Source organism: Coturnix japonica, chromosome 1, assembly GCF_001577835.2.
Source record: "Coturnix japonica isolate 7356 chromosome 1, Coturnix japonica 2.1, whole genome shotgun sequence".
NCBI lineage: Eukaryota > Metazoa > Chordata > Aves > Galliformes > Phasianidae > Coturnix > Coturnix japonica.
The window spans coordinates 45,764,406-45,780,973 of record NC_029516.1 but is presented as its reverse complement, the minus strand read 5'-3'; the positions used below and the strand labels follow the sequence as shown (position 1 = coordinate 45,780,973).

Genomic DNA, 16,568 nt, shown 5'->3' with positions numbered 1-16,568 from the left:
TGAGTTTATTGCTGCTTTTGAGGTGCAGAGTAACAGCTATTGTGGATGGAAGGACAGTTGAATCAATCCTCTAACTGGCACGGGAATTCTCGTGTTGTAAACAACAGTTAGAAAGCAGCAGCTTGCAGTGTATATGAGCAGAGTGGTAGTCTATGCTGTTTCCCTGAACATCTGTTCATATATTATCTGTGCAGGTTTCCTTGCTCTTTGTGTTAATGCAGAGTACTCTCATAATTCGCAAGGATATGTGTGTAAATGATTCCTGCAACTTCCAAAAAAACCTCGGTTGGCTTTTGGAAGAGACTTGACTGAAGATTTTGGGAAGACTTGGAGAGCTTGTTGTTTGTTTCCTATCATGAAGTCTCACATGATATGCAATTTGCTTTCTGTGTATGTAGCTTTCCAAGTAAGTTTGGAGTCTCTTGTCTGGTTTTGCTCGAGGGAGCAGGAGGAGAAAGAAATGACAATATATTTACTATTACCAATGCATTAAATATCAGTGATTGCCTAGAAAAGAGATGGAAGTTTATTTCCTACTGAAAGGAGGGCTTCGGAACAAAGCAAAAGATGATATTTTCTGGCTATGTCTGTTGGTAGCTCATCATCATCATAAGATGTGCTTTGAGATTAACTGCAGCAGATGCTGCCTTTTGCCTGGTCGGAGGTGCTGCAGGAGGTGCAAAACAATTATGGGAAGAGTCTGCATAGGACTTGTATGCTGGTGGAGCCTTGGCATCAAAGGAGAAGTGGATGTGCAGGAAGCTGGGATTAGCGTGGTGGAGATTCAGCCGTGTGTGACAGAGACTGGTAGGAAATGAGTTTTTACTTCCATTGTTGGTGGAACAACTTTGTTAAAAGGAAGATAGAAGGCTTTATGCTTCTCCACTTTGGAAAGGGAATCTGAGGAGATAGAACAAGTGGAGGCATAGCGATGGATTATTCATGGGCTGAACAGTAAGGGAAAGTGTTGTGGCAGATTAAGGAAAAATTAGGTGGAAAAGTGGGTGTTCTCAAAATTTCAAAGCTTTGTCTTGGCCTTGAAGTAATGCGTAGTTCTTAAATGTAATGTGCTGTGTGTGTTCGGGTCTTTTGCTCTTCTTTTGTCCCTGCCAAGAAAAGAGATCTGACTTCTACTGTGGTTCCAAACCACCACTGCAATATAAACTCTGCATACTAAAGTTGGATACTGTGTTCCTCAAATGCACTGATAAGTGCCTTTGAGTATGGGAAGCAACAAGCGGTTCTAACCTTTTCAGAAACTGCGCTTTTCCTACGTTGCTCACTTTTAATCACAGCATTTTTCTGCGTGAAAAGAAGCTGCATTATCCTGTGGCTGCTAGTTTAAAAAAAACAAAACACCTGCCAACACTGTTTTCACAGTTCTGCAGCGTCAAATGTCTGACTGCTCCCTGAAGCTGGGGGAGGAGAAGAATATATAGTTATCCTTAGGAATGAGTATTTTGTCCTTGAAGAATGCTTGGACACTTCAAAGTCTGAACTCCTACAGAGGGGAGGCCATCTCTTGAACAATGGCTTGTGTACAATTGCTTTGAAGACTTCAAAAAGAAGGCGGATAAAAAAGTTGATAGTTGATACAGCCAGACTCAGCTATTGTCTTTGCTTTGAAAACTGGCAGGTATTTGGTACCTCTGTTTGCAGAAAAGAATTAAGAAGTGATCTGAACTATTTGATATCCAGGAACTTGACACAGGCATCTACCGAATTTAGGAAGCAAGATGCTTAGGAATCCTGATTTTTAACCTTAGGTTTTCACTTGTTCTCTTGAAATAAATAGCGTGGCATACGTTAGAGCACACAAGGAATAGTTAAGACTTGTAATTTTGTTCCTTAAATTAAGTGGTTTTCTGCTTACTTTTTTTATTAGTAGATATTGCAACTACGTGCATTTATATTCCCACCCTCAGACCTGCAATGCTTTTAACTATATCTTGGGAAAAGACAACGTGACCTTTCTAAATCCCCTTATCTTGAAGAGGTGAACAAGCTGCAGTTGGTGCTTGCAAGCACAGTGATCCAGGTCAGTTGATCCTCTGGTGACCACTTTTCCTGCTTCTGTCACAACAACCACATTATGGGGTTGGGCTGGGGAGGAAACTGAGCTGATGAGCTGCAGTAGGATGGAGGGCCTGCAGGCCTCAGTTCACTTTGGAAATTGCCTCTGATACTCTAGGAAACAAATGGTTCACTAACAGAAAAGGGGAAAGTTGGTGAGAAGGCATTTGTGCTATGAGAAATTTGTTAATTCCTCAGCAGAAGCATCAAAAATTATGTCCTCAGCTGATTTGACATCTTCACTTCCATTACATCAGCTATGAAGAACTTAGTGAGGGAATAAATAAGTTTTGTTACCACAGGTAGAATGGGCAATACGGATGGTCCGATGGGATGAGTGATGTAGGATGGTAAGGGTGCAGCCTTCAAAATAAGCAAGGTCAGATCAAACTGTAGGACTTTGAGCAAAAACAAAATGGCAGCCCTGCAGACAGGGTGTTTTGCATAAGAGCCAAATGATCCTGAATCCTTTTAAAACAGCTTGAAGATCTGCAGATCAGCCAGGACCTGCTCTCCTTGAGGTGACTGCTAGAGAGTATGGTCGATATCCCAGCTTACCTGCTGGACAGCAGAATATCCCTGTATACATAAAGTTGAGGCCTAATTTACTGGTTTGGTATACAAAGATCACCTAGAAGGTTTGTCTGTGTCTAAAACCAAGATGCAGTTTGATGTGAATATAGAAAAGCACTCTCCTGCCTCAGCTGTAAGAGCACAGAGAATCCCTGGCTATGAGCATTTAACGCGCGTGTCTGCTCATAGTAGATGCTGTCCTCATAGGAGCACTATGAAGCTTCGTTCAAGTTTTTAAGATGCTTTACGATCCTCAGATGGAAGGTGCTTAGAAGTGAAGTGTCAGGTAAGTTAGTATATAACGAGGATATAACTTACTAACACTAGCTATTCATAGAGTTGTCAGCATCAGAAAGCTTAATGGTTAGGACCCATAGTCCGTGTGTTTTTGACAGAATGGTAGATTACTTGGGAACTTTTATCCACACTGCAAAATGGTTTTGTTCCCCGATTGTTTGCTTCTTGCCCTCAAAAAGTTTTCCAGTTTGAAAAGCTTTGTCTGTGGAACAACAACACAACAAACTTCATAGCCGTGAAGGAGAATGGCTGCTCCGAAAGTAATGCCTCCTGTTTTATTTTGATGGCCTGTGATGTCAGAGGTGGATGTTGGTGGTACAGCAGTAAGGATTGAACCTTCCCACCAGTGTCCCATTATGTTTTATTGCCATGTGGCAGAGGGGCAGTCTGACACCATGGTGTCTGACGTGGAAGTACAGATGAAGTAGAGGTGTGTCATTGCATTCCACTGAGTGGAAAAAATGCACCCACCACTATTCATCACATCCAAGCAGTGGATGTGAGCACAGTGCAGCAAAGGGTGGTGAGTTTCAGTGGTGGTGACGGCCACGAGAAAGACAAGCCGTGTGATGCCCATGAACAGTTGTTACACCATGGAAGAGCCTCTCGATCAGCTCATTTGTGCAAAACAGTGGCTTACTTGGCGCATCTAGTCGCCGTCAGCCGTCTCCCCGGGCGCGTCTCCCATCGCGGGGCTCTTTCAGACACGCGTTGCGCGGCCCCTTTAAGGCGGCGCGGGGTCGGGCCCAGTCGCGTGATTGACAGGTCGGCGGCGTCACGTGACCGGGCTGTATTTGAAGGTCACAAAAAGCTGCTTCCTTTAGAGAGAGGGAGAGCGAGGGAGGGAGCGGGAGAGCGAGCGAGCGAGGGAGGAGGGAGCTCACGCCAAAATGGCCGACGGAGTCTCTGCTGGCTGCTGAACATTTGAAATTGAGAAAAAAAAAACAAAAAAAAAAACAACAACAAAACAAACGCGAAATAGTTTCAGGATTCTTTTTTTTTTTTTTTCCTCATTTCCATTTCTACCTTGTATGCCTCAACTCGCTGGATTTAAGCACTGCTGCACTTTATGAGGTTAGTGGCGCCCTTATGTTTTATTACTGCGATGGTTTTTTACTGTTAATTTTTTTTATTCTTATTTTAATTACCCATTCGTCGGTGTTAAAGAGCCCGACCCGGCCGTGCCCTGCGCTGCTCCGCGGATGTCTGTGTGCGGGGCTCCGGCGGCGCCTGCGGAGCGCTTGGGAAAGATGGCTCTGTGCGAGTGCGGCTTTGGGGGCGATTCGTCACGTAAAGCACCTGGGCGGGATGGCTGCGGTTCCTCCTCGTTCCCCCGAGCCGCGCGGCTACCAGATCGTACAGAAAATCTCGTTCTATTTAAATGGAGGCTCCCGAAACAGCCGTTTCTTCCCCGCAGCACCCCGAGCTCTTCAATCTGCTGCAAAAATTTGCATACACGGAGCTGGCTTTGCATTCTTCCTGCCGCCGGCTCCGGCGGGGACGGATGGGGGAAACGCTCGCCGCGCGTCGGCCCTGCTCGGGAGGGGGCACGGGGAGAGGCGCCGCGCCGTGCGCTGTCCTGGCGGGGCTCGGCGCAGCTCCGCGCTGCTCTCCCTTCCCTTTCCTTCCCTTCTCTCCCTCCCCTCCCCCGCGGCGGGCGAAGCGCGGCGCTGCCCCGGCGGCCCCAGGGCCCTCTCCGCGGGCTCGGAGTGGGGCAGGCGCGCTGGCAGCTGCAGGGCGCTGCTGGTGTCTGCCGCTCGTCGGAGCGTAAGCGTTCCACGTTCTGTTGGTAAATATAGGGGAAAAGCGGCGTTTTCTCGCCTTTCCCCCGCCCGCTCTTGTACTAACGATTGAAAGGCAAGTTAATTTTGCATCTCCCTCCAGAAGCGAGCAGAAAATTAAAGGGAAATAGCTGAAGCTGGCTGTGCACAGGCACCTCCCCCTGCATTGTAGGAGTGTGATGTAATGCTCCTTCTGTGAGGTTAAATGAAAAAATCTCTCGGTGGTGGTGCACGTTCTTCATCTCCTCCTGGTAGGTCCTTTGGTGCTTTTTACCTTGGATGTCGAAGCAGCAGACAATGATGAAAATAAAAGAATCTACTTACAGATTTTTTTGTGTGCATCGGGTGCAATTGGCAGGCCAACTTTATAGATCCACAAGATGGATCGTTTAACCTTTCTTTGTGGCCTTATATTTGCACAGCTGAATCCAAACGGAGGAAACACGTATGTCTTCATTGCAGTCTCGTAGTATAGTTCAGATTCCCCTCCCCCTACCCTTGGCTGGAAGGTATTTTAAATAATCCTACAGTATATCGATTTTTCTCTTGGAGATTAAAAGGTGTTATCAGTTAAGGTGGGCCTATTAAAAAGAGCACTCGAATTTGGTCTTAGAAACTTCAGAGGTAATGTATTACCTAGTTCTGATATGATGTAACGTACTTTTTTCCTGTTTAGGATTAATGAACCTAGTGGAATCTACTCTCACGTTGGTAGCATGTAGCTGAGCGGGAGAACACTGTAGACACTCTTTGTCTTTGGCCTGGTGGCTAAACTTGCTTTTGTTATTCAGAGCCGCCCTGGATTTAGTGGAGCCCTCATGTAGCCAGAACCGACTGACTGTACCTGTTGATTGGTGAACTTCAGGAGTACAGTTCCCAAACACAATGTTACAGATCGGATTCCCAGCTCAGTTGACCAAACCATCAGTTACATAGTTCCAGTGGTAGTGGCCATAACTTAGAATGGTTGAACCATGGGGCACGCCAGCTTTGTCCTGGAGCAGCAGTGCTGCGGATTAGGAGCTCTGCTTGGGGAAAGTCCTCACCTTTTTCGGCCTTCCTGCATTACTCTCCATTGTACGCTGTCAGATCATGCAAATGCTGATGTGTCTTGATGGTATGGAAATGAGTTGTGGGATATTCTCTAATACCTGCAGCTGTTCATAACTATAGAAGCTATCTCAGATGCTTAATGTAGTATTGTAAAAGTAATCACTGAAAATAGTAGAAACAATTCCAGTGTGTAGTCTCTGTCCTTTGAGTAGGTTTCTGAGATGCTCTTTCACCCACAGAATGGCGGGGTTTTCAAAAGGAAGGTCTGGACAGTTGTCAGTGCTGTACATTCAGTTTGCCCTTGCGGTACAAAAGGAACAAAACAGGGGTTTGGTCCATTTTGAAGGACCTGACACGAGTTACGTTTCCTAGATGAAAATTGGAGCATTACAGCAGTGCCGTGTTGGGGTGCATGAACCTTTTTGCTTCATCCAGTTTACAGCAATGGCAGTAGCTTTGGAAGCTGATTTTATTGTTCTGTTTGCATTTCTCTGACAATTGTTATTGGTGTCTGCAGGAAACGCTCTTTTTTCCAAGACAGACTGTTTCAGCAGACTAAAAACTGCAGCGAATTCTGTAGTCAGCAGAGCCCCTGGAGTTTTGTGCTCGACATTTCAGAGATAATTGACGAGAAAGGCCTTATTTCCACTGAGCGTCAATATACAGGAGCCTGCAGCTGGAATTGAAAGAAAAAATCGAGAAAAACAAGCGTCTGAAAAACGTGTGCTTACTTTTTTCAGCATCCTTCTTTCTTATTTTTTTCATCCTTTTTACTTCCCACTGGGAAAGAGGGAAAAGAAAATAAAAGAGAAACTAAAGAAGGTCGTGCAGTCTGTGCTGCTGGTCTCAGATAAAAACCTGTTGAGACTTCTGTCTTTGATTTATTAATAGATGGCTGTGTAGAGTAGAAGCATCCACCTCTACAAGCAAAGAAAAATTCGCCATGTGAGTTCACAGACAGTTGGAAGAATATTTGCCCCTTTCCCATTCTATTAGAAAATTCTGTTGTGGCTTGCACCTTGAAGCGGAACTCCTTAATTTTGGGTATCATAGAACCACTTTGCTTTTGCTGACGTGAATGGAAGGTGTTGCCGTGGTATTGTCTTTGCTTTAACTAGTGATTTCATTGTAACCAAAAGGCATGAGGATCTTTATGGTTGCATTTGTTTGCTTGAATTGATTAATAAACCTGCCTCATTCTGAAGGGCTGCTTCAGCAGAAGGCCTGGGTTCCTATATAAACAGTTCAAAATGTGAGACAGGGGAATAAGACATGGGAAGTTCAGCCCTGAAAAGCTGTGTTTCAGTTTTTTACCAAGGGGATCAGGTGTAGATATCTGAGTTCCAGTCCTGTAACCTTTCAGAAAGTCTGGTGGAGTGTGCAATGTGACAGCAGGGTGGCAGTAAGTTGGGTTTCCACTTTGGAGAACTTTGCTGAGGAAGCTGGTTAGATTCAGTGGCTAAACTTTAAATATTTGGCTGTAGTTGTTGCTGCAGAATTAATTGGATACACAGATCTGAGCTTCAGTCGAGGTGACTAAGAAGATACTGATTCTCAGAGCAAGGTAACTTCAGTATTTACTTGAGGAAAGAGCAAGTTCTGTTAATAACACAACTCTGGAATTTAGTTGATATAATTGCATGTGCCACACTTACAAATCTAAGAATCACAGAATGGCTCGGGTAGGAAGGAATGAATCTTCAGCCCCCTGCTTACAGGCAGGGCCACCAACCTCCTCATTTAATCATAGACCAGGCTGCCCAGGGCCCTGGTCAAATAGGCCTCAAACACCTCCAGGGACAGGGCATCCATGACCTCTCTGGGCAGCCTGTTCAGATCTGTGTCAGACCGTCTAAAGTGAGGTGTCAAGGAAAGATTTGGCCAGTTCAACATCAAGGGCAAATGTGGAAGTATCACGGAGATAAAAAATGCTGTATGCTGAAAGTGTTTCCGTGTTGTTGTAGTGGTGGTGCCATGAGTGCTTTGAAGGGCACATGAGAAATGGTGCCTTCCTCTGTCTGCGGTGAGTACCAGCTCTGGAGCTGTGCATCCAGCATGTCTCACTGCCTAAATTCTTTCACGTTTGTGAATCTGTTTCTAAGACAAGGCGACAAAGCAGTTCATTTTTTGTAGAGACAAAGCATTATATTTTTGGAGCACTGCATATGCAAACTGTGGGCTTTTTATAGATGGTGCCATCCACACACTTCTGAAGCGAGTTCCTAAAGCTTGATGGGTATTGTCAATTTAAGGGATGTTTTCCTTTCTCTTTGTGTAGTGTGTGCTGGGTTATAGTTGAGGGCTGAAATGCTCTGCTGCTCTATAGTTATGGACTTGTAATCATTTCAGAGAAGTCATGGAAGAAGCAGCTGATCTAATATTGGGATATTATGTTATGGATAAACCTTGATTCATTTTTCCCCTCTAAACACAGCATTTATTAGTGCAGAACAGTCATAAGCTGCTGCCCATCTGTGATTCCACAGTGGTGGTTTGCCACAGCCTCTGTATGCACAAGTGTATGTGAAACCAGCTGCAACAAGGCTGCTGGAATTGAGTTGTTAAAGTATATTCACGCCATAGCCTTTTTAGGTACTGAACTTTTTAGGCTAGCTGACCTATATAAAAGCAGGAATGGTTAGATATGTATTCTCTTAATGCCACTTAACCATTAATTAGGCTTCAATTCACTTGTTCCATTTTACACATACTCTTTGGCAGATACGCACAGATGTGTTGTCATCATAATTCAATCTGTATTTGAGAGCTTGATGATGCCTGAGCCATCCAGTTCTCCAGGATGTAGTGTCCTACATCACCTAAACCTCCCTTACAGTCTCTCTTCTGGGTTTCCTCCCATTTTTTTTACTGGTTTGAACTGTATTATTTGTAGTAGAAGACACTGCAGCATTCAAGTGTAGCTGTGTTAGCGTTCTCACTGAAACATTTTTATTTGCACTTATACAACATACTATTAAAAATACATAATTTCAGTTACATAATTGTACTAGGGCCCAATGTGTAGCATGTTACGTGAGTTCTGAATTTATACTCTACGTGTATTTGTCTACAAAACATCTTTCTTTGGCAAGAGGAAGAACTACTAGTAAGAACTCAATCAAAGAAAGTGAGACTGATGCATCTTCATGTGTCACTTTGCCAGCTAGATAAACAGTGGGCTTATGCTCAGTTTTCTGCTCTGAACAATTCACAGAGATAATAATTCATGTAATCGCAACATACAGATGAATGTTCGTGTTTTATTGTGTGGAAATTCTGATCTGGTTACCCTCCCTGGATTATTTCCAGGCTTTTCTGCCTCTTGCTGAAGTGAGGTTGAGGTCAGTAAAAGTGACTTTCTGCACACAGATGTGGGAGGAAAAGGAGCAAAAGGAATCAGAATGTAACTGTCATCCTTTGCTGCCTCTTCTATGTGTGCTTCAGGGATCTGTCATCCCATGAAGCAGAATGGTCATTAGGCTCCTTGATTCTTATATGAATTTTGAGATGGTATAAACATTTCCTTGGCTGTCATTAGTAGCCGGTTGCTTTATTCAAAAGAGATTTGGCTGTAAATATTTACAACAATAAGTAAAAGTAGTTAAACACAGTGAAAGTAGATAGAGGATCTTCTGTTTAGGTTACATATATGTCATCATCTGTCCAGTTCTCTTTTTCTTTGTGGGTATGATGACAAGTTGATGAGCAGTGGTTGGAATCTAAACGCTGACCAAGGTCAAACTGTTTTTAAGCGTAGTTGGTTAGCCTGAATCAAAACCCCAAAAGCTTTAACGCTTCCATACAAGAATACACCAGCTGGAGCTGCATAAGTCCAGCGTAGTAACTAATGGCAATTGTGATTTAAATATACTTCTGTTACAAAGTCACATTTACATTCTTTTTTGGGTTATGTTCAGGTTATGTCGTGATTCGTCTTAACCAGACCAAATGATGCAGAGGGAGGATGTGGACAAGGCATTAGGGTTATTTTTGCTTGGTTTGGTTTCTACCTGTGTCTTGTAATCCTATTCAGGGCTGATCTAGATTACCCTGGCAACGGTGCTTGTTAACCATTGTACAAGCCCTGCTGTTGTATTTGTGTTCGCTCCATCTAATGGAAGCAGGTGGATGGTAGCGTGCTGGAGGAAGCAGAAAACAAAATCTTATTCGGGTGAAGATTTAATCTTGCTAGTAATTGTTCGTGCCTGCTTCTTCAAGATGGTATTTCTTCAACTTTCCAGGGTCTAATCAGCAAATATATTTCGAAAGCTGCTGTGATAAGGTGCTAAACTGTTAGTAAATGACCTGGAACAGGAGAATTGTAAATGCTGTACGTGGGTAATGTTTCATGGCTCTGAACCATTTTAGTCCTCCTTGAACACATGCTGTCTGAATTTGCATTTTACCTCCTCCTCTTTGCATGGGAGCTATTCTGGAACTGTTGTTTTTGATGAAGTCTCTGACTGTTTTTGTCTCAAAATAAAGCAGTATTCTGAGTTCATTTATGCTGCTGTTGTGTTACTAGTTGGGAAATAGCCTTAAATTTATCACTGCCCAAATAAATTCAGTGTCCCGATACCGGAAAAAAACTACAGTAAGTGCGTTCTTAGCAGATTTTAGGTAAAACAAGAAGCAAAAGGAGATAGTAGGTGGAGGCTATGCTAAATCCTAGGATTTAAGCTGAAGGCAATGACTTGTATTGTTAGCTAACATACCATAAAACTGAGTTGCTTTGTTGTTAGTCTAAACATGCCTGCATGGTTTGGCTGAACGGTCCAGCCTTTGGAAAGGCAGCCTGCCTCGATAAGGTTCTGAGGTCAGCTCTTCTCCCAGGGTGTGGATCTAAAAGCACTGCAGACTGTTTTAAAGGTGACCAGCTGCGTTTGCGTGACTGCTTCATTGGAGTCCAGGAAAAGCTGAGGTTCACTGCTGTCAGTCTCCATGGCATTCTGCCTCATCAGATAATGAGAAGCGAAACTTCTACAGCAGACATGCAAGATATTATAAGCTTTCAGTTTATGTAATTTCTCTTGATCTTTTTTTCTTAAGAAAGCTAATATTTAAAATGATAGTTTAGTTAATGCTAGGTATTACAATTAAGGTTGAATCGTTTTTGTACTGCACATTCCTAGGCCATTCTCTGTTGTTAAACTAAGATTCTTAAAATATTAGTTGTTGTAATTGCTTGAGCTGAAGCATTGCATGCCATGTGTACGCTTAATATAAGCTGTTAAAAACAGATTTCATCACCGGCTCAGTAGGTTAATAAGAACAAGGTCGTAGGTTGTTGAGTACTGGAAGTTAAAATTGCTTTTAGGGCAGATTTCATTTCACTTTGTTTTGTGGGTTTGTTTTTTTTGTGTGTGTGTACATGTGTGTGTTTTTAACAAAAAACGAAACGTCTACTTTGTAATAATCTATTTTCCATTTTACTACTTATTTTGATATTTGTGAGTATATCGTATGTATGTAGTGCATGTTAGCAGTTAATGTATTTAAAAACTACTAAGTATCAGCTGGCTCATGGAGACTTCTTAGCAGGCTGTACCAATTACAGCCGCAGTGGAAAAATTGCTCTCAGTTTGTATCTTGTTTGTGGAAAAGTCTGCAAAAACAAAGCAAACGCCGTCCTGTAAGGTAGAGTATGGATGGAAGAGGAGCAGCAGAGAAATGTGGAGGCTCTCTGAAGGCCACACAGCAAGGCAGTCAGTGGCAGAGCCAGACTTGAACTCAGAAGTTCCTGGCTTGTGGCCTGGGGCCCCAGCCAGTCGTGCACAGCTGTACTGAATTGTGAATAGAAGGATGCTTTCCTTTTCCTGATGCTTTATGGGAACAGAGCTGATTTAAATAACTCGATAATGTGGATTAAAAGGTGGAATAGTGTATTTCACCTTTCTCAAGATCTCCAGTGCTGAAGGTTCTGTGTTTTAAGCTTGCATTTAATGATTGTGGATTTCCACATCTACTGAAGAATATGGTTAATGAAGCTGGATCGTACATGGTAATAAATCATCGTGCGGGGTCTCGAGGTCAGACTAAGGGCTTCTGCTGCAAGTAGAGGTATTCAGGGCTTAAAGCTGCTCTGCATACTACCTTGAGAAATCCTAATGTTAAAAATATGCATAAATAAATCCCTGAAAAGCAGACAATTTCCTTTGATGTTTCAAAGTACAAGTTAAAGTCTAGTTCAGACACAATCCTTCTGAAGTATTTATTCACTTTCTATATTTAATGCTCACCAAGTTTTTAATGAGGTTTTGCATATTGTTATCCTTCAGTGAATTATGAAAGGCTTTCATCATGTGAAACCTACAGAAAAAGAGAGGGAAACCTCTGTAGATTTTCTGTGGATGCACAGACTGTTGGTTCATTCCTGGAGGAGAAACTTTGATAGCTTTTATTGAAGGACAGTTTTGGTTAATTGAGGTGCTTCCTTTAGGTAGGAGGCCTTGATTTAGAACTTCATTCTATAGAGTGATTACAAGCTGTTTTTCTGTACCGTTGAAAATCCAGGCATGGATTAGCAAATCTGTTTTGGTGGTAAAAGGGACTTTTCCACACAGTTTTGTTAGTTCCAAGCTGTTATAGCAAAAGAGAGCTTGGGTTGTATTTTCTCAGGTGCACTGTTTACATACATAAGGTTTCTTGCAATCTGTGGCCCCAGGCAAGTTCACAGTAGGGATGTTTTCATGAATTATTAGCGTGGCACCTGGTGGGGGAAACAAACAAAGCCAAAGCAAACAAAAAGAACCATAAACAACTCACTGCATTACCCTGATGTCCTACCTGTTTGCTTTTGTCTGTGGACTATGTGACAAATCTTAAATAGCTCTTAACAACAACAATAAAAAGGTTCAGGTACTGTAAACTTGCAGAGTATTTGACACTGTTTGATGGATGTAGCATTTTGATGCTTCTTTGCTCAGCATGGCATTGTGACTGTCTATTCAGAAAGAACTGTTAGTGGATGCTGGTGCATTTGGTGGCTGCATTTAAGACTTTTCATTGGTAGTGACAAAAGTTACAGTAAGTGATCAGTACCAATGGTCTGTTTCTTGGTGTTTGGTTTTTTTTTCCTCCTAACTCACTGTCCTCTTATACGCACCCTGCAAACTGAAGCAGATAAGAAATGCTCTCTGCAGTAGTTTCCCTTTCAGTTTCAGCTCTTCTGGTGTTTACAAGTCCCGGTTCCTTTTGGCTGTGGCTTCAGACGATGTTCAAACTGAACGACTGTTTCAGGTCTGTTGCGCAGTCCTGGGCTGCTTTTGGGATGGACGTTGCTTTGACAGTTCTTGCTTTATTCACCTCTTACAACTGGTAATACATTAAACCGTATTGTTCTTCCCAAAAGATGTCTGGAAATACTGAACTGAGTAACTAAACTCGGCTGCTCATCAGTGTACAGAGTAGAGTGCTATCTCATTACCACCCCAGAAGTGTGCTGTGGGCTGGGTCCTAGCAATGGTGACAGAGACCTGACTGACTAAGATTGTTCATTCTCAGCTGTGTGGACTTTGATTTAGATGGGTAGATTAATCAGTAGCAGATTAAAGTTCTCATTTCTGTTTTTAAAGTAACATGTTAGCAAAAGCAAGCTTATCAAAGGCCTTTTTATTTCAGGTTGTTGTTGCCAGCAGATGATCTTGATTAAAGCACTTGGTCTGATCCCTTGCCCAAAATTTGGAATTTCAAATACATATGCAAGTGAATTCCCTGCTACTTGTACTGTGTGGTCATACTAAACTCTTTGCTTGGCTGTGCAGTCCATTTTCTCAATGCAGTGGCTTCAGAAAGAGTTAGAAGCTTTCTGCAGTATGCGCAGAAGTATCAATAAGCCAACAAATTAGATTTGAGGTTCTAGTGTTTAAAGGGCTTTTCTTTCAGCAGGAAATAGTCTCCCACACCAGCTTATGCATTTTAACCTTCAACTTTATATAGCAGCAAAGAGTTGACCTGTCTTTATGCAGAGCCACCTTCCTTAAAGAGGACAGAGAGATGGTTAAACTTAGCAGGAGAGCAGTTTTTGTGGGGTGTCTTGCATTCCTGTTAAGTATCATACAGTGTTTTGCTGTAGTGTCTAAATAAAATTGAGCTGTTCTGTTCCACACTTCCACAAACTCTGTCAGTGCTAGATAGGAAGATGTAGATATTACAGAGTGGAGAAATCTTCAGATTCACTGTCAGCAGAGATAGGAATTACTTTGAGCTGGAAACTGTTAAATGAATCTTTACACTGGATGCCTTAAATGGTTTTGATCTGGCTGTCTTCCCTGTTAGCAGCAATGTTCAAAATGAGTATTTTTAACTGCTCAGAAGTAAAATAAATAGATTGAGAAATATTTATTATTAATTAGAAATAAGATGCCTATCTTAATGTAAAAATTACTTGAAAGTAATATGTAGTACTTTAGAATTTAACATGTCAAATCTGTTTAATGTTAAAACTTCAGCAATGCTGTAAATGGTAAGCATCATTTCACTGTATTTTCCACCTCAGGTTCTCAGTTGTGCCTTTACATATATATTGTCCATACACCAGAGGTAGTGCTCGTCTGTAGTTTCTGCCTTCCAGATGGCAGTTCAGTGGTGTCCTCATTTTAGGTAATATTCCGGATTACCTCTTCTTCCTTTCTGCTTTATTTCCCTCTTCTTTAGGAAAAAGGAGTGGTGCATGCCTGGGAGATGACCCAGAGCCATGTTGAATATATGGTTTGCGAGTCCCATTCATCTTAGAAACTTTCTGTGCCAAAAGAACTTTTTTAAGTGCGTTTCCGTGTTGTGAACAAATGAATCCCAATGAGTTCACAAGTAATACTGAACCAATTTATATTACAAGAGAAGATTCTTTTTTTGGTGGTGATGTATAGTGATGTATAGTTAGATGTTAATATGCCTCCCTCTTACTTCTTGAATATGAATGAACAAGACATTTTTCAATTGCAAGGTAGATCCAATCCTCTGATAGGCGTTTTATGCTTCTAAAATTTTGAGCTTATTTTAAACACTTGCATTAGGAAACAGCAGGTTAATGGAATTGAATGTTGTAATGGGTCTGGTATCTGTGAATGACCTGAGCAGTGCTGTTTAAGCTGCAAATCACCACTTCTGAAAAGAGATACAAGGAATGATAATCCTCAGTCAAGGTTTTGGACACCTCATTTTCCATCCTCCACACCAATAGCAGTAATTCTCAGGTGAGGGACCACTAAGGCTGGGCAGGCATCAGCTGGTTAAAGGAAGTCTTCCTTGATTGGAGTCTGTCCTTAGTGGAGGCAAATGCCTGAGGATACAGTGAACACTTTTCACTTAAGCAAAGACTGTAAAAAGTTTAAGAAATAAGGAAATGGTTGTTTACTCAGTAATTAGTGAGTTTCATGTCTAGACGAGGTGGTTTAATCTGTGCTTTATTTCCAGAAGGCATGAAACAAAATTGACTTTTTAAAATCTGCAGCTAGGGAACGGTGCACGTGGTGAGTCTATAAAAAGGGATGATGGAGACCAGATCATCAGAACGTAAGAGGTGACGATGCTCTGCCTACAAATGGGTTATTTTCTTGAGTTTATTTTGTTTTTAACTCCTAATTGTTGTGGCCAGTTAACTTGAAATAGCTGTATTAAGAATGAGCGTATGGCCTGCAGAGTGCATTTTTCCACAAGAAGGGACGCTCCACATTTTTTATGAGGTAGCACTGAGTGTCATTTTCAGGTTATCTGTGCAGATCAGTGATAAGATCCGTACATAATACTGCAGTGTTTAGAACAGCTTTGAATTTTCCAATTTAAATTGAGCAGATGTGTGATTGAGGCAGGTGTGTGCTTTATTGTGGTTGCTAATAATAATAGCAGTGGCTGCTATTCATGATGGTCTTGCTCCATGACTTGCAGTAATGATTGATTGTTCTTTTTAAGCAAAAACTTTCAAGTAGACAAGTAGTATTTCCAGTGTTAGCCATGCTTCTGGATTGTGAACTTCTCCTTTAAAGCTATTAAAATGCATTTGTAATTGGGCAGTAGCAGTTTTCGGTGACCTTACAAAGTGCCTGACTTGACTTCTGATACCGTCTCCAATAAGGCTTCCTATGGAGAACACTCAGCTCTCGGTATCCTTCCAAACATAGCTGGGAGAGGTGGGGGGACCAAGGTTAAGGAAACTTGAACTTTTTTTACCCCTTTAAATTCAAGATTATTCTTTTTCACTACAGTAGCAGTTAAGGCAGTCAAGTCGCTTAAACATGTGAAGAAAATAGAAATTGAAAGGTTTTAGATACTGCGAACTTTTGCATTTCTGTACCAGTGTGATGTGTCAGTGCATCGTGCTTTTAGAAGTGAAAACAAGGTATTTGAGGCTTTTTTCTGTGGTATATGTGAAAATTGATTTCTCGTGGACTTTGAAGTGTATCGGGTTCATTTTTTCTACAAGGTTCATTCTGTGGGATTCCTAGAAGTAGGATTTTTCCTTGATAGTTACTCAGTGCTGTGATACATGGGCCTATGGTCTGATATGTGTAGAAGCTTAGTATTGCCCTTTAGAGTTATTTTATCTCCAAGAATTCACAAGGAAGGAAGGGCACATGGCTCACATTCAACGGACTTCATCTTCGTCAAGCATTCAGCAGCTGTTCTTAAAAAACACAGCAATTTTCAGTCTTGAGAGTTTAGGAAAGGTTATGGCAACTTCTGCTTCCCATTTTGTGCTGCTTACACCTGTTCCCCATGGTTGTAGGAGCTATGTGCTTTGATGTGGGTATGTGCATTTTTGCTGATCGTAGATGACCATTTTCTTGCAGTGCC

At 42.0% G+C, this 16,568-nt stretch overlaps 1 protein-coding gene across 11 annotated transcripts in view; it reads left to right on the top strand.

Annotated features, from left to right (window-relative positions):
* Positions 1-16,568, top strand: part of TNRC6B (trinucleotide repeat containing adaptor 6B) — a 121,076-nt gene that overhangs the window by 45,042 nt on the left and 59,466 nt on the right. The window contains exon 1 of one of the 11 annotated variants that reach the window (XM_032444648.1): positions 3,759-4,017. The exons of the other annotated variants lie outside the window; for them this stretch is intronic. Within the exon in view, the coding sequence (XP_032300539.1) occupies positions 4,013-4,017 (5 nt within the window). The 5' untranslated portion in view covers positions 3,759-4,012. Of the gene's footprint in view, positions 1-3,758; positions 4,018-16,568 lie in introns of those variants that run through there. 11 annotated transcript variants of the gene reach the window in all.